Source organism: Taeniopygia guttata, chromosome 1A, assembly GCF_048771995.1.
Source record: "Taeniopygia guttata chromosome 1A, bTaeGut7.mat, whole genome shotgun sequence".
In the NCBI taxonomy this organism is placed as follows: domain Eukaryota; kingdom Metazoa; phylum Chordata; class Aves; order Passeriformes; family Estrildidae; genus Taeniopygia; species Taeniopygia guttata.
Genome location: NC_133025.1, coordinates 29,463,079 through 29,479,135, shown reverse-complemented (window position 1 = coordinate 29,479,135; position 16,057 = coordinate 29,463,079). Strand labels below are relative to the sequence as shown.

The 16,057-nt window shown below is 41.5% G+C and overlaps 1 protein-coding gene and 1 long non-coding RNA gene across 2 annotated transcripts in view; one reads left to right on the top strand and one right to left on the bottom strand.

The window, feature by feature from the left end:
• The window catches only part of ANO6 (anoctamin 6), a 69,917-nt gene extending 54,877 nt beyond the window's left edge, over positions 1 to 15,040 (bottom strand). Inside the window, exon 1 of the mRNA XM_030263784.4 lies at positions 14,859 to 15,040. Coding sequence (XP_030119644.4) covers positions 14,859 to 14,946 — 88 coding nt within the window. The 5' untranslated portion in view covers positions 14,947 to 15,040. The remainder of the gene's footprint in view (positions 1 to 14,858) is intronic.
• Positions 15,041 to 15,132: 92 nt separating this feature from the next.
• On the top strand, positions 15,133 to 15,754 carry LOC121468287 (uncharacterized). The gene is made up of 2 exons (XR_005978325.2): positions 15,133 to 15,269; positions 15,541 to 15,754. It is a non-coding gene; the product is annotated as an uncharacterized lncRNA (long non-coding RNA).
• Positions 15,755 to 16,057: the final 303 nt, after the last annotated feature.

Here is a 16,057-nt window from a genome sequence, read left to right as displayed (position 1 = left end):
GACAATTAGCTTTCTAAGGTAATGTCACCATCAAGCCATGCCTTTGGCTGCAATCAGCCTCTTGTTGGGATGGCTGGTCTGTCATCTGGTTTTTAAGCCCAGCTGGTGGCTTGTCCTTTCTGTCAGATGAGGAGTGGAACACACTACTGCCTTGTGGTCATGCAGCTGCAGGGCTCAGCACTCATTCCTGGTCTTTATCCTTGGCAGAATGCAGCTCCCAGACCCCAGCTTCACGTCACAGCAGTCACTGCCCTACATCTTGCCTTCTGTGCAGTTCTTACTGCGCCTTTTCACCAGCGAGTGAACACTCAGGCTGTTCACTAGTTTTACACATCAGCGTAAACAACCCAGCCCAGCCTCCTGGCCCCGAGAGAATCCAATGGTGCTTTGGGTCAAAACCACCATGCAGTGCTCCAAAGTGTAATGAGAGGGCACAGAGGCAGGGAAGCTCCCACTGTACAGAATCAGACAGAAGTAGTACATGATCAACTTAAATGCTTTTGAGCCTGCAGCTGCTTCTTGTATGTCTTGGCTCTGGGGTGAGTGAGGAGCAGCAGGTTTTTAACCACCTATCCACAAGGTGAAATATTCTGGAAATATTCTCAGATATATTACACAGTACTACAAGCTCTGAGGCAGAAGCTGAAAATACCTGAGAAAATGTATGAACAGTGCTGACCATGGGACAGCAAGAGCTTTTTGATTGCTTGACGTGCAAGAGTGTTAATGAAGTATCAGGTGTCTAGCTTAAGATCTGTGCTTACAAGCAACTGATATGGAAGGATTATTCCCTGGTAGAGTCATCCTTCAGATTTCAGTATGGTCACCCACCACCACTGTGAATAAGACTTTCAGAGTGGGAACAGCAGGACAGCTTTAGAGGCAGCAGAGTAAACACATGATGGTCTGGCATAAAGTGCCATTTCTAGATTTCTCTAGCAATTGCTGCTGCTTCATAGAAGATTAGCCATCCCAGACTGAGTAAATTCTCTCTAAGAACTTATCAGTAAAGAATAATTGTAAATGTAAAAGTACAAGTCTCCTTTTGCTTGGCACAGAGAATAAAAATATGTGTATTTTGACAGTGTATCTCAAGAGGGAGCTAACAGAGATCAGGACTATACTGTAATGATCCTGATGAAAAATGACTAGCATTGAATCTTAGAATTAAGATTAAGCTGAACGGTAGTTTAGCTATTAAAAACAAAAACAAAACCAAAAAAACCCCAAAAAAACAAGCAGCAAGAATAATAAGGAGGAAAAAGTCAAAAAGCCAAACCCTTCCTTTTCTCCTATCTCACCTACATCAAAGTGTAATTCCATTAAATCTTTAAGAAAGCCCACAGAAGAGGAAATGCATGCTTTGTTTTGGAAAGCAGGGAAAGACATTTTACTTTGGTGTCTGTAAAAAATCCTGCTAAACTCTTTTACGATGTTATGAACATACCAGATGCAGTAATACAGGAACAACAACAGGTTTTGCTCATTTTGTACAACATTACAGATCTCCATGAGACTACAACCAGTGCTGAGAGACCCAGTGATAGCCCTCTTCACAAACTTATTTCCACTGAGATTCTAATCCATTTCTTCATAACTGTGGAAGGGAGAAAATATAAAAAATCAGATTTCCAATGAAATAAAAGCAAAACCCAACCAGCAGCCTCTAGGGAGCTGTTTTTCATTTAAACTGAGATTCGAATGCTTATGCATCTTGTTACAACAGTAGGGAAAATGCAAGTGTGATGGCCTGTTAGGAGGTTAGTCATTATCCCTTGATATCAGTATGCTGAGATTTGTTCTATTTTTGAAGAGACCAGAGTGGCTTTACTGCAGATTCCATTTTTTGTGTCCAAGGTAAGAAAAATTACATTTTTAAAATGTGTGAATACTCCTGTCTAGGAGCTGGATTCACACATTTTAAAAGGTAAAACTAGAAGGTATTAGTCATCCAGTGATCCCTGCAATATCATCCAGTCTGATCCCTGAACACAAACCAGAGGATTTTACCTCCAGATTTTAATTTAGTTTAGTATCTGCAAACTGGAGAAACACAGAAACATGAAATCATGGAATGATTACTCTATCCCTTGCTTGCTCCAGGCTGTCACTTCAGCTGTGCAGTTTGGACCTGAAGAGGATCCTATGGCACTTGTGACATTTCTCTTCTGCACGAGCCAGGTCTGTTCATACGGACTCAAACCTGGCCTTCTGAATGCCAAAAGAATGACTAGCCCTAAAGGTGACACAAGAAAATGGTAAAGGAGATAGTGATGGATATGGAAAAGAAAAGAAAGACTCATCATGAAAGCAAACAGGATTTCTCTAATGTTTATTTTTGCATGCAAGGTGTTCCTAAGGAACATTCTGATGAGACAAATAGTTAATCGGTTTGGTCACTGAAGTATACACAGTGACAGATGCAGAAGCTCTTCTGATGGACACATTTGATCTCAAAGCACAGGATAAACATCTATCCCCAATGCATTTAATTAAACTCTCCTCCATTCTGAAGAAACAAATTAAAATAAAGCAACGATACACCCAACCACAAATGATAAATAGGGTCTTATTATTTATGCTTTCATCATGCAAAATGTTGGAAAATAAACAACACACTGACAAACACCTACTGAACAGCTACCCCCAGGCTCTGGGGACCAAGACTGCAACATTTGCACTTAGATAACTTCATGGACCCTGCTGGATCCACTTATCTCAAAAGAATCATTCTCATGTTTGTGTTCTCATGTTTGGCTGGTAATCCTTCCCTACATGGATTGGAACATAGGAGCAACAGCCTGCTACCTCAGAAATTTACACTTTTGTGTGAGAACTATAGGCTGCATGCTGCAGGTAATCCTGTAAAAATCAGTATTCCTACCACAGCCTGGACAAGCACATGAAATGATAGCAGTGTAACAGCTATCAAAAGGTTGAGTTGAAACTTGTGCCCAAACTCCATTAAAAAAACCATTGGTTTTATGGTTTCTTTCCCTGAGTAATTTCAGGGGAGTTAGTGAGATCTTATCTAAATCAGCTGCTAAAACACAGTATTGCTGATATTTTAAGAAGTAGAAAGGATGAAACCAAGAATCAGCACAAGCTGTTTACTATTTCTGTGTGAACACTCTCCCTCCCCTGCCTAGGTCTCATGCATGCCCAGAGCCTGGCCTGATAAACATGCATATACTCTACAGCTGACTCGCTGTAGGACTGTGACAGAATGCTTTGCAGAGGACTGTGGAGTCTGGCCTCTGATCAAAAGTCTGATAAGTTGATTTTATACCTCCTTCAGTGTTGAAGGTCCCAGAGGGCCTTCTTGAATCCAAAGGTGTTTTCTTCATTGCTTAAAATAATGTGATTTATTTTTGTTTGGTTGGTTTTTATCCCAGATCAACTAAAAGAAAACAACCGTCCTGAAGAAGGAAATATAAAGAAGACAGCTACTTCTGCTTTTGTCATGAGACAAATCTGCCAAGATCAATCTCAACCATACCGTCAAAATTACTACCCCTTTACAGAGGGAACTAGCATACCCTGCCTTCTGTGTGTTTTACAGGAGGGCAGCCCTCACACAGCAGTTGCCCCAGGCTCCAAACATAGGTTTTTTAGCAGCCAAGCTGATCCCTTGGTGCTCCTCACCAATGCCAAACCTCCAGGCAGCAGCTATTGAGCCTTTTCATTGGGAGCTGACATGATTAACCCAATTGCAATTGCAGATGGCTGTTTGGTCAGCCTTCAATGCCTATGGATCAATGAGCTATCTAATTAGAAATCTTGAAATAGATTTACAAAATTATACCCACTGCTATTAAATTTACATGTCTCAAAGGAGATACATTTGAATTTCTGTAACAAGATTCTCAGCATGTTTGCTTTAAGTATTTCCCACACTCAGATGTTAGACAGTGGGTTTACAGGAGAGTCCCAAAAGATACTTTTAATTACTTTAAAAACAGTGAAAATATTAAGTCAAAACTTAGAGATACTTTTTAACTTGTGTGTGGGCGCAAAGACTCTGCCTGTGAGCATTCTTAGTGTTGGACCCAGAGTTTAGAAACAAACTGTACTTTTGTTTCCTAATCAGGAAATACTTTATACTTTTAGCAATTAAGGGACTCCTCAGATTTTACTGTGGTGGCCAGTGACAGGACCCAAGCTAATGGCCTGAAGTTGTGCCAAGGGATGTTTAGGTTGGATATTAGACAAAGGTTCTTCACCCAGTGGGTGGTTGGGCACTGGAACAGTCTCTGCAGGGAAGTGGTCAAGCACCAAGGCTGGCAGAGTCCATTTCAACCATGCTCTCAGGCACATGGTGTGATCCTTGGGGCTGTCCTGCATGGGGCTAAGAGCTGGACTCAATAATCCTTGTGGATCCCTTCCAAATCAGCTTATTCTGTGATTCTGTGATAGACAAACTTTGCTTTTCTTGTAAACTCCAATAAACTTACAAAAACATCTGGAGCTCTCCTTGGCCAAACTGCATTGCCCTTTAAGCTTTCTCTCTCCTCACTTGGTTATCAGCAAGGAGCAAGTTAAAAAGTATATTGCAGCATTGACTCTTCTATTCTTCAAGTAATTTTTTTAAAAAAAATTATTACATGTTTAAGTCTTACCAAATATTGTAGAAGCTATTGCTGGGTTGTGTCTTAAGTACTACCTTCACTTTATAGATTAAAATGTGCTTTAGTGTGAAATTCCTTCTTGTATTTTATAGACAGCAGAATGATTAAATGAATTTAATTATTTTTCCTAGAATAAATCAGCATATGTGGAGATGATGAAATATTTAATAGAGATATTCCTTCCATTAGGGACTAATTCTGCTTTTTCAACATGGTTTACAAAAATGATGCTATTCCCACTCTAGTCAAAGGGACTGCTTACAAGGGTAAAGTGTGCCTTGCTTGACCTCATCCTTATTCATTAATGAATATAAAAATTACATTAGAGTACTTACAGAAAAAAAAAAAAGAGAAAAAGAACACCAATAACCTTACTAATATTGCACACAAACTAATAAAACTCTCTGGCACTGCTAGAGCCCTCTGGATTATCAACTCAGCCTTCTTATTATCTCTAACTGCAGTGCCAAACCTACAGCAGTGGAAATTTTTTTGCAAATAACTAATACTATAAAGATAGCAATATTTTTCCTGCTAGATAAATTACCAATGAACACATTTCAATTTTTACTATATATTAAAAATATACATGAAAATGCCACAGATGAATTATTTCAATTCACTGCAACTATAGCTATATTATCTTAGTCCCTTCTGTAGTTTATTTTCCTGATGAACTCAACTGGAAGAATCTTTATGCCACTGCTTAATGAGTTCCTGACAAGATAAATAGGTGACTATAACTACAGAATCATAGAATCACAGAATGACTTGGGTTGGCAGGAACCTTAAATATAATCTGTTTCCCAACCCTCCTGCCATGGACAGGGACACATTCCACTAGACAGGTTGCTCAAAGTTCCATCCAGTCTGACCCTGTATACTCCCAGGCATATGGCATTCCAGCTCCTTTGGGGAATTTGTTCCAGTGCCTCACCACCCACAGCAAACAACTGCTTCTTAATAGCTGCTCTGGCCAGCCCTACCCTTGTGAATACTGTCAAGAGTTCTTCCTCTTTCACTTTTAATTGCTTTCTTTCTCAGTCCATACCCAGAACCCAACATGTTTTGCTTTCACTTCCATTTCCTTACTCTTTTCATTACTTCAACACTTCTTATTTTATGAGAACCTTCAGGAAAGACTTCGGTTTGTGCTACATGAGTCTCTCCACTGATCTAAACTCAAGTCTGATGCTTACCTCAGGCTTTCTTGAATGACAGTAACAGACCACAGCTTCTCCACAGGCTGTTTGCTCATGACTCTTAACTCCTCCACTGTGTTAGCACACCCTTGGATTACTAATATCAGTTCCCAGCATCTTTAGTAGGGTTGCTACACCACTGCTGTACAATCACTTCTCATACTTTCCAACCTGATCTGCAACCCAGATGACATTTTTTAGTTACTATTCCTCCCACAAAGGAAGGAAAGAATCCACAATATTTCACCCACTGAAAAGTCACTAATCTCATTCCCTTCTCCTGACACAAGTCCATTAGTATCATCCCACCTGCACACAGGTGCAGGGTATCTCAACACAAGCACTTCTTGCTCCTACTCTTCCTAGACAGTGAAGATTTCTTATCTGACTGTAATTTCCCAAAATAGTAATGGTTGAGGGACAGGTCACAGGTCTTTGCTACAGCTGTGGAAAAAGAACCAAGAGCTTTCAGTCTGAAGAGAAGGTTGTGCAGAAACCTTATTATGTCACTTTAGGACTAACTGGAGGCCTGTAAGCGAGGTGAGGACAGTTTTTTTAGTAGGGCCTTTAGAGATGGGACAAGGGGTGATGGTTTTAGGCTAGAAGAGGGTAGACTCAGTCTACTTATAAGGAACAAGTTTTTAACAATGAGGTTGGTGACACACTGGAACAGGTTGCCCAGAGGTGGTCAATGCCCCATCCCTGGAAGCATTAAAGGCCAGACTAGATGGGGCCCTGAGCTACCTGATAGTTGAAGATGGGGCTCTTGGCTCTTGCCTCTGGACTAGATGAGCTTTAAAGAACCTTCCAACACAAACTATTCTGTGATTCTATGATCTATCTCCACCATGCTGGAAGCCTGCAGGACAGACACACACCATGGGAACTCAAGTTTTCCAGGCATTTAGCCTGCGGCACCAGCTGGTCACAAACAGCACCAAACACAAAAGAGGTAGTAGCTGTTTCCTACAGCAGAACACTGCTGCTCAACTCATTCTGATTACTGTAATGTAAGCAGTCTCTTATGCAAATATTTAATGTCCCATAATAAATCATATCTAAAAAATGCTGGAGAACCTGACTAACCAGATTAATGGGGCCAGATGAATTTCATCTATAAAAAATGAAAGGAAAGGAAACAGTAAAAGCAAATCTAAATCTGCTGTTGGTGGCAGTTCTTACAAAACTTTAATTTTCCCTTGTGTCTAAATAATGTTGATGAATAGTGGTTTAGTTGGAAATTATTTTAATTGTATTTAATGTAAAAACTAAATTGAAGGGCCTTTGCACAACATTCTGAAACTAAGCTGTTGTTTCTACTGTGAGTCAAGAAAACAGTTAAAAGAATGTTTATGGTCCAGCAGGCTTGTAACTACACTTCTTAAAGTTCAGTTTACAGTTTAATATACTTTATTAATTTTCCAATTTGAATCTGGCACTCATTAAGGATGCTTCAGGAGCTCACTTCTCAAGTCCCTGCAGGGAACTATGTCTATATGTCTACTGCTGTTGTCAAATACTTGAGAATGGGGTAGGTAAGAAGAGAGTAATTCCATTGAATTAAGCAAAAATATATTTCATATGTCTGTATATTCCCTTGGGATACAATCAAGACACTTCTTCTGTCACAAAGCCTTCAGAGAGATGTGGGATGCCTGAGTAAATTGTGAGGGGTGGAAAAGACAATAGATCTATGCTTAGATACTTGCATTCTTTGACTACCAAAAACAATCTATTGTTTGGTGGCAGTGTGCATGACTGCCAATTTTAATTTACCATAGACAGCAGCAATAAGAAGATAAAGTGTGCAGTGTCCTTCTCTGCAGCTTTGCATTCCTACCACACTGGCACCGAGCCTCCTCAGTGAAAGATAAGGCCAGAATGCTAAGGAGGCTTGGGCTGCTGCTGTGGGGTGGCTGTGGGTGGGAATACTTCTTTTTGTAGCCAAACCAGTTTGTGCTGCTTCAGATGTTTGTGACATAGCAGCCTCCAGTTTTCACTTCAACTTCCAGATCCATCAGACTGGAACCAGAACACCAGACTGTAGCAAAGTCCGAGTGGTCTCTCCTCACAGCTAATACTGCAGATGAGCTCACTCTCTTCAGAGGTAAGACTGTTCCCCCTACATTCACACTAAGACTAAGTTTGAAGCATAAAACCCTAAAAACTGCAAGTGATATTAGGCCCATTGAATATTTGGCCCTTAGTGAATATTTTTTAAAAATTTTATATTAACAAATATATATCAAATATCGGTTTAATAATTTATATTTTGTACAGCAGTATTTCAACTCTCAGAAAGGACCGCGCCAAAGACATGCACTTTAGCACTAGTGACAGTCCACTAAAAATAATCTGATTTTCTCTATTAATCAAGATACAGAGCCCAGCACTTGCATAATACTTCTCCCCTAACCTTTTTTTTCTCAATATAAGAACAGTACACAAACCAACCCATTGCATCTTCTTCAGAGCTGTCCTCCTTGACATTCACTCTCTGTTAAATAATTTATCTTGTTAAACACACAATTGCAGCAGTTCCATATGCTTAAGGCCTGAAGCACTTTTTCTAAAGGTTTTCTCATGTCAAGCACACAATATTTAGTTGTATTATTTGTGCATTATGTAAAAGGCACAGCAATTAGTAACCCCTTTTCCTGACTATACCAGTTAATCCCAAAGTTAGGCTAATGCTACTTTATTTGACTTTTTTAAGGGGTACAAGACTATTTAATTTATGCCATGTAAAAAAAAAATCACACTTCTGTTTGGTTCTATTTTTTTAAATCACAGCAGAAAACACCCATTTTAGTATCAGATTCCCCTTGGGGTTTTTCTAGAGGCAAACTAGACCTTCAGTGCACAGCATGCCACCTATCATTTCCAAGGAACTGGCAGGTATGAGGAAATAGTATGATGAGGTGATTTTAATGATAACTTTACTGATTGGCATAAATTATAACAACTTTATGGACAACAGAAAGCTGTGAGGAGTGGCTGACACCCCAGAGGTCTGTGCAGCCCTGCAGAAGGACCTCAACAGATTGGAGAGACGGACAGAGAGGAACTGTCTGAAATTCAGCAAAGGCAAATGCAGGATCTTGCACCTGGGGAAAAACAACTCTCTGCACCAGCACAGCCTCAGGGCCCACCTGCTGGGAAGCAGATCTGTGGAGAAGGACTGGGGATCCTGGTGGACAACAAGCTGTCCATGAGCCAGCAGTGCCCTTGTGGCCAGGAAGGCCAATGGAATCCTGGGCTGCATTGGGAAGAGCACTGCCAGCAGGTCCAGGGAGGTGATCCTGCCACTCCACTCAGCCCTGCTGAGGCACATCTGGAGTGCTGTGTCCAGTTCTGGGCTCCGCAGTGCAGGAGAGACATGGAGCTCCTGGAGTGGGTCCCACAGAGGGTGAGAGATGATCAGGGGAATGGAACATGTCTCTTATCAGGAAAGGCTGAGGGAGCTGTGCCTGTTCAGTCTTGAGAAGTGACTGACAGGGGACTTTGTCAATGTATCAGTATTGAAGGGAGGGAAGAGGATGTTTCCAGGCTCTTCTTGGTGGTGCCAAGCAATAGGACAAGAGGCAATGGGCAGAAAGAGATGCACAGGAATAGGAGGAAGAACTTTACTGTGCTAGTGACCATGCTCTTGAACAGTTTGTTCAGAGAGGTTGTGGAGTCTCCCTCAGTGGAGATATTCAAGAACCATCTGAACACAACCCTGTGCAATGTGTTCTAGGATGACCCGGCTTGAGCAGGGAGGTGGGATTAATGACTCACCATGGTCCTTTCCAATTTTATCCTTTCTATGATTCTGAGAATTTCCCAGGCATATAGTAACAGATCTTATTAGTAATTCTTCTCTAATTACTCTTGAAAGGTCCTTTTGTGTGGAAACACAACATCTGTTACGGCATGTGTACATCTTCCCTTCCAAGTCTCCAGTCTCTTCAAATTCAGGTTCTCTATCTGCATTTTCATATTCTGTATAAAGCTCAAATCAACTGATATTAGGACAGTTTCTTCTGAGCTTTTGATTGCATTACTTTTAGTAACAACTGTAACATTATAGAACTGCTGGAGCTCTGGACCATGTAACAAAACTCTGGCTTTTTCCTATATATTGATTTTAAGGAGTTTTCTTTTTTACAAAAGGTAATGTTTGAAAAGTTATTTTAAAAAATCTTAAGTTGTTGAGCATAACAGTGTACTTTTCCTCTTAAAGGAATTTGTAGCTTGTGTAAATAGAGGAAAAATTTCAGGGAATGACTTGTGATAAATATCCACCATAAAATTTATTACTTAATAACTGGGAAAAGAAACAAAACTATTACTATTAAAGCTGTGCAATTTGCATAAGCTATCACACTGGCAGATAAGTCCTCCTACAGTTTGTAGACTTACCTGTAAAATGCACTCATATGCTCAGTACAGCTAAATTCAAAACACAAGAACAAAGAATACTTTCACAATACAGGAAATTTTTCATGGACAACTGTGAATTCGGGTATGGTAAACACCCTTTTAAAATAGATTAAAATTGGATATATGTATGAAAGTTTGCATAATTTTCCTAAAATTCCCGCCTGATTCTCTGATCTCCTCCAGAATTTATGAATTATAGATCATTGCAAACTGGTAATTATATTGCAATTAAATATTTATATTCTTACCATTTGGTTTTTAGGAGTTTTTCAGAAAAAAATCATTAAATCAGCATTAAAAACTGAGTGGTACCAGCAGTGTAAAAGTGTAAATGGAACCACACTTGGTGACAAGGTTGATGTCATTGTGTGGCTTGTATTGTATACTCATCTGTGGCCTAGATTCTGCAAAGGTGAAGTGGCAGAATTTCAGGAGAGAAAAATACTGAAGTATGAAGAGACAAAAAAATGTAAGTAAATCATCAGTTTAACAGATATAAGAGAAAGGACATGAAGGCATGAAAAGTATTTTAGGTGTTGACCAGTGTAACAGGCCAGTGTTTCCCAAACCTGTACAAGTCCCAGCTCACCAGGAAGAGTCTCTCACTGCCCCAACAATAATTTAGAATAACTGAGACCATGTGTCCACATTCCTGCTTGTTTCTGCAGGAACGTACACACAGTATGCAGAGATGTACGTGCATGAGAACAGGGTGGCAAACAGAATGCAGGGAGCAGAAATTCTTGATTCTCAGCTCCTCAGACAGTGTATTGCCATCTTCAGGAGAATAGAGAACTGCAATACGCCTCAATCATTTTAAAGTTGATTGCAAGTATGAGAAGTAAAAGAGAAGAAAACCAGGTGTGAAAAGACTCCACTGGGACAGTTTTACTTACTACTACTGTAGGTAGACTGAAGAGAAAGAAAGTGTCCATTCAGAAACAGAACTACTTTATTAAAAGAATCTGGTTATAAACTCTTGCATGCTAAAAAATTATTAGATCTGGCCCCTTTGAAATTTTCCAAAGGTAGGGATTATGCTTAATAAATTGCAGGACAAAGCCATACTACTGAGAAAAAGAATTTAAATATTTAGGCTTTCCATTGCCTTTAGAAGACTTCTGTAGAGAATTGCCAACTTCATAGAATCATGAAGGCAAAATGGAGTAATTTGGAGGACACTGTGTGTATGGTATATGTTCATATTGGGCTACAGTATATGATACCAATAATATTTGTAGAGTCACACAAGAAACATCATGTTATTTAAGCTATTGAAAAGGAAAAAATAAAAGCTCTGGGCAGGCAGCATGACTAAATGCAGTATATGCCATGAGGAAACAAGCAGAGAACATAACAGTGAGCAAAGTAAGGAAGTGAAAATGCCTACTCTATGCCATTTGGATTACAACATCACTCCTCAGGGCAGGGTTCCAGCTGTACAGTGGGCTGAACAAAACTGGTTATCTTAGACTGTGACTCCACAATTAATGTTTTTTGAAGAAACCAGTACTTTTGTACATTTTTATTGTAGTTGCTAAAAATGCATCCTGAACAACAACATTAAAGCCTTTTTAGAAAGAAGAGCTGGAATTCTCCCTAAATCCTCATTAGCACACTGTGTGAGAAGAAAAGGGCTGATACATTTACATCCTTTTCTTGGTCATCTATAAAGCATGGAATGGTCATTATTGCAGCAGTATCAAAAGATGACAAGATGTAGACTCAAGGCTCAAGAAGCAAATATATTTGAGTAAAACCAAGACCACAAAGCATAAGCAAGTTGCTAACACATCTCTGTGAGGACAAAAGCATTTCTTGTCAGATAAGTAGTCAGGATGGATGCCTCTGGCTATCGTCTGCAGAAGTTAATTTTTCTGGAAACCGTACTCAAATATTCTGTAAATCCTCAAACAGAAACAAACCAATTTGGATATGGTGTGAGGTTTGCACCAGTGAAAGAATAAATTACAGAAAAAAAATTATGCCACTGATGCAAAAATCCTCTTGAAAACAGCCTGAGTACAAATGAAAAAGTTGCCCATCTTGCTTAAGCATTGGCGAGAATAAGTTTCAACTTGCCAAAAAGTCTAACCTTAGGACAAGTCTTTCTTCCCTAAGCACAGCTCTGATCCAAGCAATTAGTTTCAAGCTCTGTACAACAGGCAGAGCAGCTCTGGTACCTCCCTGTGGACTGGGACTTGAGTACAGCTCTTTCTCTGGATGCCTGCCTAACACTGCTTCTGACATGAGTGGCTTGCTAGTCACCAGCATGGATAACCAAAATAACTGTATGGCAAAATGAGACAGATCACTCCCTTTATGTGCCATGACTACAAATTTCAATATTTCATAATAACGCTTTTCTGATGAGCTATAAACACTTTGGATTAACCTTGAATAGAACTGGAAAGAGCTCAGAAATCCTGCTTACTTCCTGAACCAGGGATGGTGTCCTTGGGAAAAATGCATATGCAAGTGGCAAAATAAAACTGGAGGTAAATGAATGATTAACATATTTGTCAGACTAACAAAATAGTTCTCCTGTCATTATACCTAACATAAAAACCTTAAGACAGTTACACATTCATTTTGCAAGGCAGAGTAGCAAAAGTGACAAAGCCACTTGTGTAACAACTCATTAAATTATCACTGCACAATTTTTAGGCAATTTTGCCACATAGCATGAGTTGTTCCAAACTGTTGTATACAGTATATGAAACTCATGATTTGCTGGCTCTGAGAGCTGAACTGTCCCCAAGTTGGATGAAGAGTTATGAGTAGGAAAAAATTCAGTTGTTCTCTGGGGTGAAGAATGGAAAAGACAGCTGTTGATTAACACACTGCAGTGCTGATCCACCCTTTAAATTCAGGGAGTGGAGTCAAACAATACCTCTGCTGCACTTCATATGGAAAAATGGATTTGTCTTTGGACTATTACTGTAAGCCAATGGGTACTCCCATCTGAAACAAAGGCTAATAATGTTGGAGGAAAGACATTCCCTGATTTCCACAGACATTGGGTGAGGCTCAAACATTATACACTTCTGGAGTGAGCTAACTGAATAAATATGGCAAGTTGTATTTACCATTATTAAGGATTAGTATTGGGAGTCAATGAGAGTATCAGAGAGAGTTATGACACTAAAATTTTTTACAAATGCAGAAATTCAGACCAAATATTAAAAAATTATCAAAAATATGTGCTTTTCATTGAAAATATTCACAGCCTTTTGAACAATAATGAGCAGAAACCCTTTTTATTTGTTAAAATTTATATATACAGATCCAGGTTCTGCTTGTTTCTAAGCGACTTTTACCTGCATTCCTCAATTGTTAGATTTATTTTAAGTGTTCACTAGAAATAAAAGGCTTTAGACTATCTTGGCTACTGCAGCTGAAAAACAGCTTCTGAACTGTAGTAAATCCGTATCTCTTCAGTGAAATAAACAGGCCCCTTCAGTCTGAACCAGCTGAGAAACAACCCCTTTTGGGCTGTTTTCTGGAAATACTTTAATAGAATTCATTCCCACAGTAAATACAATGCCATTGTCCTGGGCTACTGGCATTGGAACAAGACTAACATACACTTTGAATTTAAAACTCTCTGTCCATTTTAATGTCTGCTTTTCTGGCAGACACAATATGCCTTCTTTCCCCCCCCAGCAAAATCACTATCTTTCTTTTTCCAATTTCCCCTTACATTTTACTTTTGTTTGTTCTGGGGGGAGGGAGTGGTGTCACTGAAGGAGGGTAGGTTTAGATTAGATATTAGGAAAAACTTCTTTACTGTGAGGATGGTGAGGCACTGGAAGAGGCTGCCCAGAGAAGTTCTGGATGCCTCTTCCCTGATTGTGTTTAAGGCCAGCTAGGATGGAGCAATGAGCAACCCGGTCTGCTGGAAGGTGTCCCTGCCTACGGCAGGTGTGCTGGAACTGGATAATCTTCAAGGTCTCTCCATCCCAAGCCGTTCTGTGATTACCCTTCTCTTTAGCGCAGTGTCAAGCCGAGGCACGCCAGACAGGCAGCGCGGGGAGAAAAGGGATGCTGCGAGCTGCGGGGCGTGCGGAGGCGATCGCGTTTTTATTTTCCTAAGGACCAATGTGCCGGGGCACGGGTTGTGCCTGTGCTGGGAGATCACTGCCACACCAAAGGTCTCCGGCATCGCCCTCCCTGCAAAGCGCTGTTTCTGCCCCCTCTCACGCGTTTCTCTCGGGTCAGACGGAAAGGAACGGGCAAAGTTTTCGGTTCTTCTCGCCCACCAAGCAGTGCCGATGCTACGGAAACAGGACCACCGCCACGGCGCTCCCTAAGGCAACCACTCCTGGCACACACTCGCCAGCAGGGACAAAGACATCCCGTATGCTCCGCGGAAAAATCCTCCGTAGTTTTAGCGGGAGGAGGCGCGCGGCGGTGCGGGATCCCCGCCTGCCAGCGGCTCCCGGCCCCGGCCGGCCACAGCCCGGGCGCGGCGCCGCCAGGTGCCCTCCCCGCCTCCCCGCCCGGCCCCGCCGGGGCTTCCCGAGCCTGTAGCTCATCCCAGCCGCCCGGGGATGAGCCCGCTGTCTAGGGGGGACCCTCCCCGCTCCAGCCTCCTACTCACCGATCTCCCCATCATCGTTATCATCATCTTCCTCCTCCTCCTCCTCCCCCTCCAGATCCAGCAGCACATCCTGGTTCTCCACGTTCATTCCGGCGAAGTTGCGGTGCCCCGCGCCCGCTCCACCGCCGCCGGGGAGCGAGCCCGCCCCGCCAGCGCCGGGGGCGGAGCGGCGGCGGGGGGCGGGCGGCAGGGGGCGGGCGGCCACCGGCACCTTCCCGGCAGGAGGGGACCCCGCCCCGCCGGGCACGGCCTGCGCCGCGGCCAGCGGGACCGCCCGGTCCCTCGCAAGCCCTGGGTCTTTCAGAAATGTGTCAAAATATGCACCCAAGCTTTGAAAGACTCGCCACTGGTAAATACTGCTAAAAATGTGAAGCCTACAGATGCAGCAACAAGTAGAGTTGTTTGGAAAAGGTAATGGAAATTGAAGGGGGAATGCTCAAGTGCTGAATAAAAAGCCAACCTCTAGAGCTCTAGTAATGTATTCAACTCGTTGTTGACTATACCAGAGGGAAGAGGTTGTCCTCATCTCCATCTTAGCCTCCAGACACAATCTAGGAGAATTTTGCAACCCAGAGAATGCAGAATTGTCGCTATGCAGGAATACCGCGGGGGCAGAAGTACTTGTAACAAGGGATTTAAGTACTCATCAATATACTCATCTACTCACATGTGTTGGTTCCAGAAGCAAGTAAAGCTTTCCTAAATCTGCAAGACATCTGGAGGAATGCCTAGACAGGAACCGGACTGAGGTGGTATTGTGGGAAGAAATGGAAATAAGACTGTGAAAATGGATTGAAGAAATGGAGGAGCAATATTTGGGGAAAGGAGAAGATAAGAAGTACAAGATTCCATTTGATGCTTTTTTCCTACAGAAAGCAGTAAAAACCCTATAAGCAGTCTCTTTTCATTCTCCAGTCTATTGTTGATATCAAAATGACTCAGAGGACTCAGGATGTTTAAAGTGTACACACAAGAAACTGGATGAAAAGCCACTTGTCAGATAAGCTTGTTGCTTGTTAATATAGTTATCTGCTGTCAGTCAGTTGTGGTTAGAGTCACAGCAGGGCCTGGTATTACAGCAAGTCTAAATGCAAGCACTTTCAGCAAAAAAAATTAGTTCAGAAAATTAATTGCAGAATTTTGAATCAGCTCTGCTTGGCAAAGATCTCTCATAGTCTCCTTAAAGACAGAAGTGGTCT